Source organism: Cygnus atratus, chromosome 8, assembly GCF_013377495.2.
Source record: "Cygnus atratus isolate AKBS03 ecotype Queensland, Australia chromosome 8, CAtr_DNAZoo_HiC_assembly, whole genome shotgun sequence".
NCBI classification, from domain to species: domain Eukaryota; kingdom Metazoa; phylum Chordata; class Aves; order Anseriformes; family Anatidae; genus Cygnus; species Cygnus atratus.
Window position 1 is genome coordinate 9,096,405 of NC_066369.1, and position 19,373 is coordinate 9,115,777.

Sequence of the window (19,373 nt, forward strand, 5' to 3'; positions counted from 1 at the left end):
GAGTCACAGGCAGACTTCCACACCAAGACACACACCACCACACTAATCACCGCTCCAGTGTAACAAGAACCAGCCACACAAACTGCATAAACGCCCCCAAAAGCAGCACAGAAATACCTCTTCAAAAGAGCCTCTATTTGCTCGCAAATAACCAAAGAAACTATATGGTGTGGTTGTTGAAGTCCTTCCTTATTAGGGAACTTAGACTTAACAACCATCTTTATGGTCAAAATCTGCATCAGCTGACTTAACAACAGTATCTTTGAGCATGCAGCCCCAGAGTAAACATCCCTGAGCAACATCAGGGCAATATTCCTTTTCACGGTTCTTGGTACTCATTTATCAAGTGCCCAAGGCCCACCTCTCAAGTGCATGAACACAAGGATAGGCTCCTTGCGGTCAATGCCTAAAGGCCATACTGAACAAACTCTAGCAGGCTGTCCACGTCCTCCCAAGCAGCCCTGCAGCAGGTGCAATGCTGTATCGCTGCTCTACCTGGTGGATGGGATAATGAGGGACTCTGTCTTGGTGATCTTCCCGCTGGGTGGGAGCTTCTCAACAAACACATCTGGTGTGGGAAGCTCAGCTTCTTGAACCTCAGCTTGTTGGCTGGACTCCTGCAAACAGACAGAACCAAGTCAGGAACAAACCATTCCCTCTCTGTGACTACCACAAGGGCTAGCAGGAGGGACACCTGGCTGGGCTACATGCAGCCTGTCCCTTCCAGACATGCTACTCATGGCCAAAGGGGACAAGTCAATACTGTCTTGTTGAGAGAGAAATACATTGGAGAAATGTACAAACAACATGCCTTCAGCAGAGCAACTTGAGCTTTGGGATTTTTTTTTTTCCCCCAGGACCAGCTTGATTTCTGCCAATTCAGCTGGAAGTAGTAGTTCTGCCTGACATAATGCACCAGCCCCAAGAATACTTTCCAGGATGATACACGTGCTCAGTGGCATACTTTAGGCCAGCCTTCCTCAAACCAAGAGAAAGGCTGTTTAAAAAGAAGGCCATGTAAAGCATTTTAATTTCAAAAGGTTGAAAGACAAGAACCTCCAACAACTGAGGTCAGGAGCAGAGCTCAGCATTATCTTCACTGCAGCTAACATTGTCTACATCAGTTGTGTTGTATATGCTGCTATATGAACAGGTAGACACGTGCCACAGAACGCAGCTCACAGTTGACAACCAAACTGCCAGGAGGAACGTTAACAAGTGAGTTTTCAACTTACAAAAGATACAGTGTCAGAAATACTGTCGCCTGGATGTTTGGTTCCGAGAGTCTTTGACTTTTCAGGCACTTCTACCTGCTTGAGAAGAGAAAACCATTAGAAGGTATGACAGAAGCACAATTTTTCACCCATGCTGTCTGGATAAGGCTGTTCAAAAGTCACAGTTTAAATACTGCACAGCTCTGCAGCAGAGCCGTGAGTGCTTCTGTTCACATCAGAACTGAATATGTTAGCGTTGGACATGGCAAGGCAGCAGCTGAATCCTGCTAACAGAGATTTAATGCAACGATCCATTTAAAAATTGGGTAACAAAAGCCTACGAGAAGATCTGGTGTCAATCCAAAAGGACCCAGGCCCTGCAAGGCCTCCTGCCGCGGTTCTGCAGCTGTGGTACCAGACACGGTTAGGCATTAACCAGCACAGACTGCCCTGCAGCTGCTTCACAGAACCAGCCTTGGTGTCTTCAAACTCAGCAGCCTCCCAGCGATGCCAAGGCCTGGCACTGCTCTTGACAACACAGAGCCGGATCAGACAAGGGATGACACAGGCAATGATCACAGATAAGAAACACATGTGTCTCACGAATATGACAGCTTGTGAGACCAAGGGAAGGTGCTCGGGGCAAGGCCTCCACTGGAGGCTCTGTTCTGGAGCTCCTGGACACAGACAAGGCAAGTTCAGCCCCTGAGCCCACTCGCTCCCATCAAGGCTGCTCATTAGTGCTGTAACAGGAGGTGCTCCAGCTCCCCCCCTTCCCTCAGTCTTAGATACTCAACGCCTAAAACCCTCAGACAGATCCATTACTACACTAAGAGACGTACTTTACACCGTACAGTGTACACAGAGGCAAGAAAGTCCCCCAGAATTGGGGCTGATATTCGCTGTGCCTAGTGCTCCCATCCAACAGGAGATGGAAAAGGGTAAGCAGCATTCACTTCAGCATTCACTCCCAGCCATCAGGAAAAGCAACCTGACATCAGTGTGGTAAAGCTTCCTCCAAGCAGGGTCAGGGAATCCCTAAAGCTCGCAGGCAACATCTCCCATCCTGGCTACTGCAAGTGCATTGAAAACGTGGAGATATTCATACCATTAGCAAGTATTCAACACATAAACTGAAGATGTTGACTTAATTTCTGTTAAAAAAATAAAAAAATAAAATCACTCTTTCTTGGCAGAATATTCACGTCTCTGCATCCAAGTCTTTGGAGGAGGTCAGAGAGGGTGCTTTAATTTACACATGTAAATAGAGATAGCGCAGGTATCAAGGATGAACGCGACAGGTTAGCACCGTGTGGTCAGAGCACTTTAATTTCAAAGGGAATGCAGACGAACAGACAAGACCTTGAGGCTGCTACGTTAACCGCAGACAGATAACCTTCTTGAGACGACTTACAGGACTTGATGGCTCTCTCTGGCTCTTGATGCTGTGGATGCTACCAATTTCTGTCTGAGAGCTGGAGTGTGACAGTCCTTCAAAATAAGGTCTGAATAAGGAAAGCAAAAACAGTTTGTTTTTATTAAGAAAATTAACAGAGAAAGTCCACTATGTTCTCAGCAAAGAAATGTGACTGTTCCCAAGGTGTCTTACCACTCCTCTACACTTCCAGTAAAATTTACAAGCTACGTTTGATCCTGTGAGTGAAAGGAAGGGGAGGAAAGGTCTCCAGGACAGCAAGAGAAGCCTGAAAGTCCAAGAAGTCCTGTCTAGCCCTGGCACTGACTGACTGACCTCCATGTAACGGCTCCAACGTGTCAGCTGTCACCCACCGGATCATATTTATAAAGCGCTTACAAGGAATGCCTGCATGCTCTCACGCGACACACCAAACAGAAGTTTTTACTTCCATAAAATCTGGGATGGGCCCACGGGTCCAGCATTTTCACAGAGCAGAACAGGACGCACATTCACCCCACACGAGCAGTTGTGCCTTTACTACCCCAAGCACCAGGTGCAGAGTTTCACACTGCAGCTTTTGTTTCAGCTTTGCAAACGCTGATTGAACTACACGGCATTCCAGACAAGGTCTAGCTCTTGACTGAAAGACAGCAAGTGAAGGAGAATTACTGCCCCCCACCCATTCTCCACTCCTGTGGATAAGTGACTCCTGGTGCTCATGTGCATTTTATTTCCAGCTTGCATCTGGACTTGGCTGCCGGCCCTAGGATCCAATTACACATTTGCTCAAGAAGATAAGGTAGCACATACAATCAGATTGTGCTTCCATGTAAAAAGGCAGATCATCACAGCAGGCTTCAAGACTCAATTACAATTCAAGGAACTGATTTTTTTTTTTTTTTTTGCAGGAAAGAAATAATGCCTACAAGCATCAACATTTATCACATTCCTTTCATTATATGAATGCAAGAACTGGACAGAGGAAGCCAGAAAGCATCTCCCCAGGACCAACGAGAAGCGATCCATAGCTCAGCTTCACTGTGCTGCCATACATCAGCACCTATGAAAGCTAGCTCAGAACAGGCTTGGGTGTATCTACTTCTGGTGCAGTCAGTCACCCTTAGGCCCTGAAGAACTCCTTTGTTTCCTGCAGTTCTGCTTCCTTAATCCCTGCAAAGACTTTCTTTCCACATAGGATCTTATCAGCTTTCCCAGAAAGACCGCCTTGTCTATCACTACTACTGCTTCTGCAGCTTCCAACCCTTCTTCTGCCATAGCACCAGATTTCTTGCCTGTTTCTACCACCTCTTCAGAACATCTATGTGAAGTTTATTTCCACTGTCTCCCTGTCAGCAGTTCCTACCCCTGTGCTCAGGTGGCAGGCAGGCAGAATATTTGCAAAGGGAGTGAGGAAAAATATAAGAAGGGAAATTAGACACCTCACACCCAACTCACAAGCAATTATCAAGTTATCCTAACATATACTGCTGCTCTGACACCTGGTCAAGGGAGGGTGGGAACAGGGTGGAGGGGTGAGAATAGAAACACCATCTAATCTGTGCTGACACTGCACACCGTCCCTCTTCAGTCTCAGCTCTCAGGAGATTGAGCCCCAAGCAGTTCCTCAAACTGACTGCTCTGCAAGCGCCTGCCCCAGCATCAGCCACCCCACACTTACTTTAACTTTGGCTTTGGAGTGCTCAAGACACTGTCGTCATCTTCCATTTCTGGCCCGCTGTCACTGGGGTTCTCTATGTCCAGTGTGTCATACAGGAGGTCCAAGTCCTCCTCCACCTCTGGGACATGCTCTGCTGGGTCCTGCTCCGAATCCAGAACCTATGTGCAGGAGAAAAGCAGGCATGGCTGACCCTGCTAGCAGTCAAACAGAGCCCGTAAAGTTTGGGGGTGAAGTTTGTCAGTGCCTGTGTAAGCAATACTTACCTCTTGGACTAGCTATCTTTGAACAAGTTATTAACCATGGGGTATGTTCACTGCTCAACCCTATTCTGTAAACAAAGCCTCCAGAAAGCCCCTAATGGAGTCCCAGTATTCTTAGAACAAATACAGAATTGCGGGGCTCCCAATTGAGTAATCTGTTTTGGGTTTCACTGAAAAAGTTGCCATCATAAATCCTAATTTCATATTTGGTACCCAAGCAGGCAGAAATGTGACGAAAATGTCCACAGAAGGTGTCTGAAACCTGGACAAGGATCAGCTACAACCTGCATGCAAACCTGAAGAAAACAGGTATCTCATGTCAAAACTTCCCTAAGGTTTCTGCCCACATACAGAAGGGGCACACCACTGTACCCAGCTCAGAGCTTGCATTTTGAGTGGCATCTCCAAAAAACAGCAGGCTGAGACCTCAGACATGGGCACTGACTCTGCTGAGCTAACTTGGGAAGAACAGCAGAGCTTACAGGGCTGTTTGGAAGAGTCAGGAAGCATGAGGAGTTGCTCACCCTTTCCCACAAACCACAGAATCTGCACGCAGACTGACAGCCAAGCGAGCTGTTAACTGTTTTCCTATCAGATGCTCAATGTTACGCAGGTTCCTGGGTTCTGGATCTCTTTCATTTTTAACTCTGACCAGACAGCTGTCTCTCCTGTGGAGCTGTGTTTCCTATCAAAGTTTTTCAAGTCTTGCCTGGCTGTTCTAGTAAGATGATCAAACAGGAAGCAATTTAACTTCACAAGCAATATACATAGTAGACTACTTGCCTTTGAAAGAGCCAAAGATAATTTCAAAGCTGTCTTTGAAACTAATGGGTACGAGTGTTTATCAAAATCTGGTTTTGATAAAATTTGATCTAGAAAACATTTGATGGCATTTTAAAGTTGGCCCTCGAGCTTCCATGCAAGGCCAGGGCATTAGGACAGGTCACATCATCTGCAGACTTGGAAACAAAGTGAAGAGAACTAGGACAATGTTCCTGATGACTACAGCAGGGCGCACACCGAGCAGTAAAGAGAGCAATATGCAGACAGGAAGGCTTCCAGCACGCATTACTTACCTCATCAGACACTTTAAACCTCTTCAGCAATGCCACAACCTTCTGTTTGAAGTTTTGTTGCTGCAAGTCAAAGACATTTTTACGTAAGTAAAGCATCAGTGAACTGTTTTCTCCCAGTAAGAAGCCCAGACACATGACGTGGGTGCTCTAGCTGCTGCTTCATGTCAAAAAACTGCTGGCACCACAAACCAAGTCTCTGCTATACACATGTTGAAATCAGCTTTTCCACACCTATGACACTTTCCTGCATTACAACAAAGTCCCACTCCACTAAGCATTATGATAAGCCTTCTGGCCCCAATGGATGGCACACCGCTCTTGGTTGGACACACAGTGGACAGCGAATTTCTGGTGAGCGTTTGAGAGTCAACTTCTCTGATTCTTAACACTGCTGAGCGAACACAGGCATCTACCCACTGACCCAAAGAACAGACGTATTTTCTATCAACACAGCATTGTTCTTCCTGTTGCAGTTCATCCGGACAGGCTTGCTTGTACAACCAGTAGCACTGCAGAAAAGTTGTGAGGCTTGTCCTTTGCACTTGTCTATCAGAAAAATGCTTCCCAAGTCCAATACCAGCAGATCTAGGAAACAGCAGGCACCGAGCCTAAAATAACACAAACCCAACTGCTGCACTGCCTTTGTGCTCACTTGCACACAAGAGCTATTTCTCTCTTGCAGGACCAAACAGCTGAGATTTATCTTGAGCTACCCAGCCCTTCTCTGTCGCTGACCAACCTCACACACACTCTAAGGAAAAGGCACAGAAAGGCACAGGCAAGAGAGCTGGTTCAGGGCATGTGAAGTGGCATCCCTGTGTCAGGAGGAAAGGGAGGAGAAAATGGCTAGCGCCAGGCCACTCTTTGGTGCAGCAAGTTGTTCATCTACTGGCTCAACTGTATCTCACGTGAGCTTTTCTTGTAAGTCCCACTGGTCCCACCACTCTGGCCTCAGACACTTCACACCACCCCACTCTTCCAAACTTAGCCCTTTACCACTGAACGTAAATCCTGCAAGCTGTGCCGCCTTCCAGACAACTCAAGTTCAGGTGAAATAAATTCACCAGGTTCAAACGTTGTCCAAAGAACTGTCCCCACTGCACTTGCAGGACCAACATGCTCTCATGCTTGAGCTGTGCTCTGACTCGGGATGTAAAGCAAAAATGTCCATCACGCAGACCAGCGTGGCAGTCTGTGGAGGGAGCACACACAAAAGGCAGTAGCTAAGGTGGCATGGCAAGAACTGTTCACTGGCCTGAATGCTTTGACAGTTGGCAGACAGGACCCCTGATGGGTTTGGAGCTGGGCTGATGTTAAATTTCCTGGCAGAACGTAACCCGGTCTTGCACCAGCTCTACACACCAGAGATTCAGTACCAGCTCAATGGTCGGGGACAGAAAGTCATTCTTATTATGAAGAAGTTGCTCCCTTAATAAGTACAGGGTGTATTTTGCCCTGTGCTGTCACTAATGCCTGAAAACAATACTAAGGACATCAAGCATATGAGCTAGCATACTCCTAGTCTATAGAGGATCTCTTTAATTGTGGATTGAGGTCAAAACAGTGTTTATTCCAGACCTTCTCAAAACACAGATTTCAAAAATAGCCTCACAGAAGGTACAAATGAACTCCAAACCTACTCCTAAGTCCAAAAAGAAACCTGGCCCGTTATGGTGATTTGAGTTATTGTCATCACAGACATGCACAAACACTTGTGTAGGCAGAAAGCTGTATTACAGTGCAGTCCAGCACAAGTCAGTGCTCCATACAGGAGTTTTACAGGTAATCACATGCTTGCTGTGAGAGGGCAGATGGCTGCATGCTACCTATCAAAGCCTTCAATATCCAGCTACTTCTTTTCCTCAACAGCACATGCACCACCTCGGGTTCATCGTCAAGCTCCAGCCCCTGACTGAGCTACTTCACTTCATTTTGAAACCTTTCCACAAGTCTCTCCCATGCAGAGCACAAGCAGAAGAGCATCCCTTCACCTGAAGCTATGCTTTCAGGACTTACGTGAGCACAGATTCTGCCCTGGCTTCGTTATGAGGCTGAATTTCACATGCTTACATGACTTTTGGAGCTCCCTCATCCTGCAGCTGAAGGACACTCACGACACACACACCACGGACTGCCCCACTCCCTGCTCTGACAGCTTCTGCTAGCTCTTCACATGCCGTGACCATGCCCCCAGGCTCCCTGCTGGGCCAGCGTGTCTAGTGCTGCTGCTCCCATAAGCCACATGCACTGCAAATCCTGGCCAAACCCCATCAGTGTTAGTAAAACTAATTTCCACCGACCCTGGTTATGGACGTCGTTCTTACTATCGATCTCCGCTGCTTCTTGGGCTTCCCCAGCTCGTACTCATCATCATCCAAATCCTGAACAGAAAGAGGATTCCTTTGTTACCTTTGCGGCTTGGGGACACATGAGCATTTAAGTGCTAACAATGTTCCCTCTATGAACCTGCTGCTCTATCTTCCAGGCATTCAGCATTTGCTTTAATTGTTTGCGGTTATGGTGGCAGAGGGAAAAGGAATTGAGCCAGGTCTGCAGAGGGCCAGAATACCAGAACAGAGAAGCAAAACAGCCCTAGTTCTACACTGAAGGAACAAGGATACTCTCAGCCCCACGTTGCAGTGGGTTCCTCTCTCAGTCCCTCCAAGAGGTGGAATGCAAGTGATGCCAGAGTCTGAAGCAAGTAAGATCCAAACTCAAATGCATCTCACTCGGGGGTTCTCTGTAAGGACTCAATTTGCAGAAGGCATTAAAGACTAACATCTGACTCAGATCCCACTGGCCCTTTAATGACAGCTGGGGGCCTAGTTGGGCTCTTGGAATCCAATCAGCATTACAGACGCAATCAACTGATGCCTTGACCATTAAGCAGAGAAATGCACAGGAATGCCAATATTTTAGTGCTTAAAGGGGGCTCAAATCAACACATAAGATAAATCACAGTATGGTGGAAGAAACGGGATCCTGTGCATCTCCATTCTCCTTCTGCCACCGCAGCTGAACACTCGGTAACAGTCTCACGCTGTCATGGTCTAGCTAAAGAATTAGACTTACAGCTTCAAGCACAGGCTGAGAACGTACATGCTCTAAAGAACTCCTCACAGGGAGAAACCATGCCCTAAACAGTACCTGGCCCTGTACGGCATCATCACTGGCCTCCTGCTCAGAAGAGAAGCTCTCGTACTCTTCCTCGGAATAGTTGTCTGAAAGGGAAGGAAAGAGGGGAGAGATCCCATGAAACTCCTTTAATGTGAGGGGACAATCTCAACTCAGGAGCAAAGAAAGCCTACTAACAGTCATAAACCAGGAAAGGGGGCACACGAGGGGCCTGATAGTTTATTTTCTATCTGTGCCTGAACCAGTGAGATGGGAACCTCCTGGAGATGAGAAACAAGGAACATATACGTAATAGGAAGGACAAACCAGCACGCAGGTAAGACTCCTTAAAATACCATCCCCTTTTACCCTGGGAAGAACCACCTGGAAGACAGCAGCAAGTACAGAGGTTTCCCCACAAGGAAAATCATTTTTCCCCTTAAGTGGGCACAACTAGCTTACGGAAGCAAGTAAGACATGACAGGAGAGTCTAAATTCTATTGACGTGACACTTCAGGTGTCCTGCCTGGCCTCAGGCAGCAACACACAAGCACCTGCATGCACTATCTTCAACAGGTCCCTCTTCTGGCAGTGAGCAGAAGCCTGGTACTACAAACAAGGTGGAAGATCATCACAAGTAAGAACCCAGTGACTTTATTACACAGTGCACAACACTTGGATTTGCTCTCTTTAAACCAGACCAGAGCCCACAGAAAACACGTGGCAGCTTTCTAGGTCTTACAGAAGTTAATGACATTTGTTGTACAGCACCCAAAGGAAAAAGAAGTTGGAAGAGCAGCTTAAATGTGCATCTCCTGAATATGACACTGTTAGTCCTGTGAGAAGCTACAGGTTCTCAGCACTCCTGCCAGTAATGCTGGAAGAGCACACGTCTAACTTGCTGAATGGCTCAAGCCTGGTATGATATGCAGAAGAACCTTTGACAATCCCCAACTCCTGTCACACTCCCTGCTTACACAGCAACAGGTTTGCAAAGTTGGTTTTCTTTGCAGCAATCAGTTACAGGTACAGAACTTGTGCAAAACAATTCTCATTTGTCCCCAGAAGCATCTAAGCCCAGGTGGGGTTTAACTGCAGCTAGTTTAGGAAGACACTAGTCCTCAGAGCATGTGGTTGTACTCTTACCTGTAGACTTGATTTTCTGGCTGGGCTGCATCGTGCTGTCTTCATGGTCAATTGGCTGACTTGACAAGGAGAAGATCCAGATTTCTGCTACCTTCACTGCAGCTTCTTTGATGTTACTGAAGAGGCTTAGCACCTGGCCACCTTCTGTGGGGTGCTGCATGACCTGGGACAGAAATCAAGCAGTACCAATCTGCATTTAAATGTATTTAAACTTGCACCATTTGCATACTACGAGAGCTATTTATGTTAATAGAGTTACTTCAGATTTCCAAGTACAGAAGGAAGCCAACACCCTGCAACTGCAGAAGCCACTTGCAGGCAATACGCAATGCTAGTTGAGATTTTACTTGACTATTAATGCAAGTGATGGAAAGAAAGGAATTTTTTTCTGAGTGTGACAGCTGATTAGCTCATCCTTGAAGCATGATACTTGATTACCTCATTACTATGTATTTGCTTCCACAACACAGTACTGATTTGACTTATCAAGTTACCAACCTTCTGAACACCTAATTAAGGAACTTACTTCTGTGTTAAAGCCCAACAGAAGAGCCAGCAAAAGCAAAAATTCTTGGTGGGGTACACAGCAAAGTGCTTTAATGCCCTAAAGCAAAAATTGCTGCTCCAGAGAGCTGGCGCCTGAATCTCAGAGGAGCTGGCCACCCCGGGTTAATGAAGAGGTGCGTCACAAAAAAAACAAGATGATGGAGGAGGCAGAGAGACATCTCAGTGTGGGTTTCTCTGCAGTTATCATCCCTTTGCCGCCCACAGTTCACAGAGCTATGCCCAGAACTTAAGGCTCAGGTTCTCCTCTTGCCCCACTGGAGTCAGAAATTGCTTCCCCATCCCTACTTGCCTGCACCTCAGCTTTCTGCCACACACCAGGCTGCCTTGTCAGCTCCTCATGTGGCTTTAAAATGACCTGAGCTGATGAGAAACATATGCCCCCTGCTCTTAAACTCTGCTCAGACTCATGCCTCTGATAGCTTTTCATTGCTTTGTTTTGTTTCAGCTGCTACAAAAACTTTTTTTTTTTTAATGAGTCAGTGCTGTCTAGGGGTCGTTACACTACAAACTGCAAAGAGGATATAGGATTTGTTTACCTGAAGTCTTCAATTTCAGAAATATTCCAGATGAGCTGGAGAGCAACTATTTCCCAACAAAGTGAACCTTTAAAAATTTATGACCTTCTAACCTCAGTCAGCTGACATTACAGAAAGACCAAAAAAATTAGCCACACGCAGCAGCAAATGCCCAACACTTAGAAGCTCACTGATGCGTCTAATTAATGGGCCCACACATTTTCTGCCTTACAGCAATATTTAACTTCCAGTTCTTAAACAAACCAAACATGGTACAGGAAAAACGTTAGCTACAACACTATAAATTAGAATTTGGCTGATTCAAATGGGGAATTCAACATTTACTGTAGGTCTAAGGGAAGCTTAACTCACACACAAGGAGTGTTCTTTATAACGAATTATTTAATAGAGTAATAACTCACCACAGCATAACATTATCTTATTTTGGATGGTAACAAGGTGTTGATAGAATGTAGTCTGATGAAAAATATTGGCGTTAAACTGAATTTGCTTCTGCTAAGCACATCTCTAAATATGTGAACACAAATGGCAGAGATTAAAAGGGGCATGAAAAAATGAAGCATGGAACTAAGCCATTCAGAAAGCTTTAGTGAATAATTTAGCCATTCTTGATTCCAGCATTAATTTTAAGTGTAAGTCTGAAAATTTTTATTATTTATCTCTCATGCACAGGTAATTCTACCTAAATTACCAAGAACAACCAAACAGGAATTGCAAAGGGTGTTTCGAGCAAAGTGATAAAAACTATGTGATGCTGAACTCTCAAACAGTAGCGCAGGGAAACAGAGCAAACCTCAGTTGCTTTAACCTTAGTATTTCTAAAGGTTGGAAGACTTGCACAAGTGACCCTAACAGTTTTGTTTCTGCATATATGAAACAACAAAACATTTTTACATTTAAGAACATGAGACAAATCATTAGTTGAACTCAACCAAATAAACTAAACTTTCTACTGTTCCTTCCTTTTGCAAAACACAGTAAAAAAGAAAATGTACAAGTATTTAAATACATGCTGAAGTGTCCTGAATGCAAAGGGGATTCACATTGCATTTGGGTGAAATTATCTGGACTCCCCCCAACTCAAAACAAAACCAAACAAGACTAAAAAATACCACAAACCTTGTAAGCTAACAAGCAAGCCTCAAGAAACCTCTAGCTCTCAAGATATTAGCTAGAAAACACAAAATGTTATTGCTCAATACTAAAATCTTTTAAAAATATTTTTCTCTGACTACTAATTGCAGTTGTTAAGACAGTTATATGAAATCCATCCAGGTACTCCTCAATGAGGAAAGTGACAACACGGGGCTTAAAGAGAAGGGAATGGGGAAAATATCCCCCCTTGTAAGTATGGATCATGACAAACGCTGCTTACCTCAGCCATGTTGATAGACCCAACAGCCAGAGTCTTGTAGCCCAAAATCGTTCGGTTCTTGTACCGCTTCCGCCGCTGCAGCATGATCTGAAGCTTGTTGCCTTCTCTCTTCAAGAAGTGAGGGTACTGAGGTTGGAAACACAATACAAAAGGTTATTACATCCCTTAACGTTATCTCCCAAGCTGCCTGGTTCACGGCTCAATTCCATTCCTAGGGATTAACCCCAGGGCTTTTAGAAGTGCCTACACGAACTAAACCTCAGTGTACAACCCTCCATTATCCCAAAGAGGCCGCCATCTCTGACAGAACCTCTCAGCTCTGGACTTTCATTTCCCCAGCCAAGCACTTCTCTCTCCCTTCATCCAGTCCTGATCCACCCTGAGGGAGCAGCGAAGCCACCTCTCACCTCAAAAACACAGCCTTGGCAAAGCTCTGCCAGAGCCCAAAGGCCACCCGAGTGACAAAGAGGCAGGGGGAGAGCGCAGGGAACCCTGCACCTGCAGGAACAGTTCAAGCCCAGGGGTGCAGAGGAGCTGTTCTGTTTGTAAGGGCTGAGACCGAGTCTGGTTCCAAAGCAATGAGCAGCCTCCAAGAAGTGGGTTGGGCTGCATGGGCCTGCAGGAAGGAGAACCTCATGGCAGGGATCCTAACGGCACATTGGACATACCTCAGTGAAAAACGCTTCATTTCACAGGCAAGAAGTATTTTTCCCTTGCCCTGGACATTATGAAAGTAACTTTCTGCCTATTGAAAAGCTTGATAAATACAAATGCTGGGTGTCACCAGAAACCTTAAGATATTAATTTGCAGTCCAGAGCAGGCCTGGCTGCTCTGCAGAGAGCCAGGAGCAGTGGCCGCACAAACAAGCGGAATACTAATTAACTGATTGCTCTGCAAGGACGGGATCTTCTGTGCATTACATGAGGAAGTGGCCACACAGAAGAGAGGAACAACAGAACAGTCCACATAATTAAAAGACCATCACAAAACACATCACACATCTCAACGTGCACAGCTTTCGGGACTAAACTGGATGGCTCAAGTCCATACACGTGCAGGTTTCTGATTTTCAAAGGTGCTTTTCCTTACCACCTCTGATGAACGTTCATAGAGATGATTTTAAAAAAAGTACGGAGACACCCAGGCCACTCACCTCCTCAGCTAAAAGCAAGGTCCTCTGGAACAGCTGAGCCACTTCCACTGTACCAACAAGCTATTTTTAACTGCTGCCAGGGCTTATGAACTCTACAGAATGGTTTCAACTAAAACTTTTCAGTAACTGCCAGTCCGTGACACAGTTTGGCTCAAAATATTTGGAAACGAGATGATTAGAGGAAGCACCAAGCACAGCAAGGCACATCCAAGGGGTGAGACCATCACACACCCCAAAACAGCAGGAGGCAGTGCAAGAAATTCATTCTGAAGCCCAAGTGACAAAATCCCCCCCATCTGGGAAGATGCATTAGATCAAACACAGTAATTAGGTGCTCTGGAGAGGTTCGAGGTTGTGCTTGGAATACACAGGGAATTTCATTTGATCCTGAGAAACCCACGGGTCAGGAAAAGCAGTAAGGGCAGCTTACCTTTAAGGTAGCTCACCTGCCAGAAAGGCTACTGCTGCTGTAGCCCTAGCTAGCGAGGTGAAACAGGATCAGACACTGCTTCTCCCATCTTACTCCAGCTGCATAACAGCAACAGGAAACTCCTCCCTTCTGTTGGAGTGAAAGCCTGCCAGCCACAACGGGCTGCGTGCTGTTGTGCCAGCCTGTCCTGTCACCTTAACGCTGACGAGGAAATGCTCGGTGTAAAGAACAAGAATTTCACCCAGGAGGAACAGCTGCGGAGGACGTGATTGTGAAGGTACGAGGGGATGCACGTCCACACAGCTAGCACAGAGCAAGGCATCGAGCTGGGAGAGCTGACAGCGCAGTACAGAGATGCTGGCTGCTGCAAGACGCCGAGACTTTCTCCTGCTGAGACATCCACACGCTTTTACTTTGTGGCCCAGCACCACTCTCAAAATATCCCAGGCACTAAATTCAGACTGTACCTGGCTCAGGCTGTAGTCATTAGCTAAGAGTAGCTTCCAGCCATCGTCCAATTAAGAAACAATAAAAGCTGTCATAAAAGTCCTGCTGTGCCATTTCAGGAAGGCTTCCCAGGCCTTGCTGCATCCAAGAGCACCGATCCTGCCTGCAGTCAGAGAGCAGCAGCACATCTCTGCATTAAGCTCGCTCCTCTCACACCCTCCTTTCTGAGGGCTGACAGTGTCACGGACATCATCCTCCTCTGTTCTGGCTCAATTCCCAGCCCCTTCAGGGGAAACCGACTTAAAAGCAACGCTCTGTGCCCTGCTGCAGGATTGCTCTGAGCTGCAGAAAAACACACACGTTCCTGGTTAATTCCAAAAAGATGGGCAGAAACACTTGCTCCTTTCAGGCACAGGACTGGCAGAGGGAGACCTGGCTCATCCTAAGGCTCTACTCCCTGTCCTTGTACAGCTGCGGCCCCCATGGCCACGCACACTTATTCTGAGCACGTGGTTGTCATTCCTATCCACAACAGAGGGATGCAACGCTGCAGTTAACCCAGCCTGGGGGCTGCGTCAGGACAGAACCACGAACACCAGCCATCTGCGTACCTGCCCGTGCAGTCCCGGAGTTATCATCCATCTGCAACGAAATCTCATCTGCTTTGAGTCTACCCAGGTCTCAGAGTAACAACCGGTCTGTCTCGCATCATCACTAGAGCCTTTCTTCTTACCAGATCAAACTCTCGACTTCAAAAATCTAAGCGACAGTCCCAAAATACAGATAACCCAGATACGAATGCTTCTGAGTGTCTGTCTGACTGCTCTATGCACGCAGGATCCTCCCTCCTGCTTGCAGCAAGCCAGCCTCTATTTACCTCACTTCCCTACTCAGGAGGCAGCACCAGGGCAGGATGCGTTGAGGAACAGAGCAACCAACACAAGGATCTTGACCACAGACCCACAAAGCACCAAATCTCACTGAAAAGCAGCAATTCCAGCAAGCACAGGCCCCGAGGCCGCGTCCCACCCTACCTGCAGCGAGAAGGTCAGCGCAAGTTCCGTCTCCACGTGTCCACTCGGGGGCAATACAATCTCGTGAGACCGCAGGATGCGCTTGGAGCCCTGCACAGAAACAAAGTCCACGTGGTGAATTCCCCAGCAGCCAGCCCTTTCCTTAACCACCCAAACTGACAGGCTCAGCAGTGAAATCAGGGAGCTCCTGCCCTCCCTGATATCACCCAAAGCTGCCTTTGGGCTGCGTGGTCTGCCTCTCCCCAGGGAAAAGACAGGGCAGCAGATTCTGCAGGCAGGGCTGTTGGAGAGCTTGAAGGACTGGGTGCTGATCTGCAGGCACTGCTGGAGTGGCTCTGGCCTTGGAGGGGGCAGAAGAGTGGGCTGAAATAGAAGAAGCCTCAGATGGCCATCCCAGCCCTGTCCCATTTATAGAAAAACTGGGAAACGTTTTCAGGGACTACCACAGAGAAGGCGAACGGAAGGATCTGACCTTGCACGTCTGTGAAATATTAATGAGATGAAAGGGAGATATTTGACTAATAAAGATTTGGGCATATTTACTGTCCCTCACTGCAACAAAGCAGCTTTTGTTCTGCCAAACCTCAGCATTCAGAAGCCGTGAGTCAGCCCCCACCCCTTGAGCTGCAGTCTGGGTTTATGGTTTCAGCCCGTAGGTATCGGGCTCCGCACCGGGGTTTGGAGGCAGGCTGCTGTGTCACACATCTACCTCCGGCGTTAGCCACGACATACTGATCTCTTCTCTTTGTACACACACCCCTCCCTGGGGAAAGCGGAGATTTTAACCTGTTTGAACAACTCTGAGTTGATCGGGATTACAGAGAAAAAAATCCCCTAAACGTTGCAGTAGACTCTGGAGACATGACAGGATTACTCCACATCAGCGCTGTTTGGGCTGCCATATGCGGAGTTACCGGGCTGCTTACTGCGTGAGCATTTCATTTCGGGGAACGTTTCAGGGAAAAACGAGCAGGGAAGCATGACAAACTGCTGCCTAGCAAACGCTCCCGCACTGTTCAAACAGTGGCAAGTTTCAGAGGCCGCTGGCTCGATATTCCGCTGAGGCTGCAGATCTGGCTTTGTCCAGACGGGCTGATCTCCCAGGAGCACGGAACTGCAGCTCTCCAAAAAGCAGCATCTGGGAAACTAGAGACAGGCAAGCGGGTAAACACGTCCCAGCTACGTCCAAAGCAGAACTGGGTATGGCTACCTCAGCCCCAGAGAGCATCCCAAGACGAGGGAGAGAGGCTGAGACTCCTTCACATCCCTTCCTCCCCAAACACTTCTGCAGAGGTGCCCAGCTCCAGAAGGTCTGGAGACAGACTGCAGAGCAGGGGCAGAAACTGAAGGGTCCCCCCAGGAAAAGCAGCACATGTGCAAGTGAAGCACGCCCAGCCTTGCCGCTGGCAACAGCGGCATCTGCTCCGCTGCTGCAAATCTCCTAGCAGTCAGAGTCTTGCTTCACTTGTTACGCAACTCTAAATCTAACGAAGGCCCAAATATAGCTGCTTTGAGAAGACTGCAGCAGATAAATAGAGCAACAGCCTGGGAAATATCGTTGACAACTCTTTGAACGTCCCTGTTTGGGAGGCTGCAAGGAGCCATGGGAAACGCAGGTGCGATGCTCTCATTAGGTCTGAATTCAGTCATCCCCTCTGGAAGGGCTCCAGGGCCTGACACCTCTCTCTTGCAATTCCCAACACAAAGACAGCGAGTCCTTTGACAGAGATCATATATTTGATGATCCAATATCACCAGCTTCAAACAATAGCTGTGTCAGACACCCGAGCACTGGCAAATTAAGTGGCCTTAAAAGAGCTTGTCAGCATCGTAATAATAACCTGCGAGCCATAAAGGGGCTTTAATAACAGTGCCTCAAATCTGCCTGCCTCGGGGACAGCTGCAGTGCTACTGACCTACCGTTAAATGGCATGTCACGAAGAGAGAGGGGTGATGATCGAACCCCGGTGCCAGGGACACCCAAGGTGAAGCTATAGGCACCCTCTGGGACAGCAGTCATCGCGGCCACGTTACCTCCACGTCAGCTGGAAGGACAGCCCAGGGGCAAAAAGGACGACCAAGGGGTGCGAGGTACAGCCTACGACTTGGCGGAGAAGCACCCCAGATTTTCCCAGCAATACAGGAGGAGTCCTTTCGCTTTCCGGTTCTTCAGGGATCGGCCCTGCTGCAGAGAGGACTGCAGGAGAACTGCTCAGGTTTCAGTGTCTGACTTACTATAGCAAGGCAGGTCACAACGTGTATCCGAAATAGACAAGAAAGTCCCATCTGTTAAAACCCCTTCAGACTTGCAACTCTGGGGCACCACTTCCAGCCTTCTCACCCAGAGGAGGCACCAGACACGAGGAGGAGGTTTTGTTCTAGTAAAAGCTACTGAATTTTCCTACCCAAGCCTGACACACTTTACTCGTAGATCATTCACCGACAAGCCTCAGGCCCTTACAGCGATGCATCCACTGTCTTGGAGTACAAACATATGGAAAGCTTTCAGCTGTGATAAGCAATATCTGACAGCCTGCAAATCCAGAGCTGTGTGTCTTCAGAGGTTCCGGTGAGTTCAGGCGTGTGAAACTGTTCCCTACCTTTCTGCTCCCTGCCAGGGGTGTGTGAACCCTCTCCAACACACGGGGACACAATTTTGCCCCAGCTGGAGTGCTCACAGAGACGAGAGATATTGGCTAAATCCTCAGCTGCGGGTTCTTGCTCCATAGAGCCTTTGCGATTTCAACCTCCAAGCTAGATTTTGACACCACCAGATCTCTGCAGGAGTTTGCCTGTCCCTTTATTTGCAAAGCTGCTGTTTTCAGCACGGTTAATGGTATTTGTCTACTTAGAGGTCCACTAGGCTTTTAATCAGTAAGTACTTCAGCATTTGCAGTGGTGAGAGCGCTCAAGCTCAGCTGATGCTGTGCCACAGTGTGGAACTTAGTCGCTTCCTTCTGAACCTGCCTCCAGGCAGCATGACCTGTATGTAGGCACCTAATTAAATGGCACAAACCCATGCTGCAAAGTAGGTTATTTACTTATGATGATAGCAGTTTTTTATGGAAACAAATTAAAATGTACAGGCACTCAATAAATCCACTGACAAGCACCTGGCTACAAAACCAGCCTGGGCTCCTGAGAGCAGAGCTGCCCCTCAGCAGGAGGCGGCCCAGCCTTCAGACCCTCCCATGCCAGGACCAGGATACCAAGACGTTCTGCCCTAGAGTGAGCTGAAGCATGTTAAATGCAGACTAGGCTTGGATTTGGTGACAGCTCAGGAAGAACAGGTGACAGCACGTGATCTGTAACGAGCGTCCTTACAGACAGATAAAGCTCACGCTGAGCCCTCAGCGAACAACAGCCTTCAGTCACTACAGTGAAATTCGGTAGGAACACAGGGGAAGGACCACAAGAGACTCCCCGTATCTCCAGAACACCCTGATGTACTTGGGAAGTGGCCCGCGGCTGTTATGGACCCTCACATGGATGTAAGCTCAGTTTAGGCATCTGCCAGTATTGTTACCCAAGCAACACGTTTGATTCTCAGCACTGAGCAGCAATTACCTGCATTTTGACAGCAATGACCACAGAAATAAGCTCCTTATCCAACTCCTTTAAGACTACCAGTTTCTTTAGTGTCAAGCTGCACAACCTGCAAACAGGAACAGAAGAGAAACAGTTACAATCATGCCTGAAAAAGGAAAAGCTCCGAGCAGCTCTCACGCAGCAGCATCTCAGTTTGAGGGAGAACAGACTCCAGCCACAAGCCACACACAGATACAGACACAAAGACAGCAGAAATATCCGAGGCTTCCCGGGCTTTTCAGACTGAATTTTTCCAGCCTTTCACAAATATAAGGAGGACCAAAAAAAATATGAGGTGGACAGCAGGTACGTCTCGCTGTCTGATGCAGACCCACAG

The 19,373-nt window shown here is 47.4% G+C and overlaps 1 protein-coding gene across 10 annotated transcripts in view; it reads right to left on the reverse strand.

Annotated features, from left to right (window-relative positions):
* Nucleotides 1-19,373, reverse strand: part of PACS2 (phosphofurin acidic cluster sorting protein 2) — a 76,413-nt gene that overhangs the window by 32,161 nt on the left and 24,879 nt on the right. For 3 of the 10 annotated variants that reach the window (XM_035537185.2, XM_035537184.2, XM_035537192.2), the window contains exons 2-12: nucleotides 19,016-19,103; nucleotides 15,449-15,538; nucleotides 12,384-12,509; nucleotides 9,906-10,068; nucleotides 8,793-8,866; nucleotides 7,946-8,026; nucleotides 5,646-5,705; nucleotides 4,310-4,467; nucleotides 2,629-2,719; nucleotides 1,236-1,313; nucleotides 496-617 (exon numbers count right to left, since the gene is read on the reverse strand). In XM_035537185.2, coding sequence (XP_035393078.1) covers nucleotides 496-617; nucleotides 1,236-1,313; nucleotides 2,629-2,719; nucleotides 4,310-4,467; nucleotides 5,646-5,705; nucleotides 7,946-8,026; nucleotides 8,793-8,866; nucleotides 9,906-10,068; nucleotides 12,384-12,509; nucleotides 15,449-15,538; nucleotides 19,016-19,103 — 1,131 coding nt within the window. The remainder of the gene's footprint in view (nucleotides 1-495; nucleotides 618-1,235; nucleotides 1,314-2,628; nucleotides 2,720-4,309; nucleotides 4,468-5,645; nucleotides 5,706-7,945; nucleotides 8,027-8,792; nucleotides 8,867-9,905; nucleotides 10,069-12,383; nucleotides 12,510-15,448; nucleotides 15,539-19,015; nucleotides 19,104-19,373) is intronic. The other 7 variants (XM_035537193.2, XM_035537189.2, XM_035537190.2 and 4 more) reach the window with 4 other exon arrangements.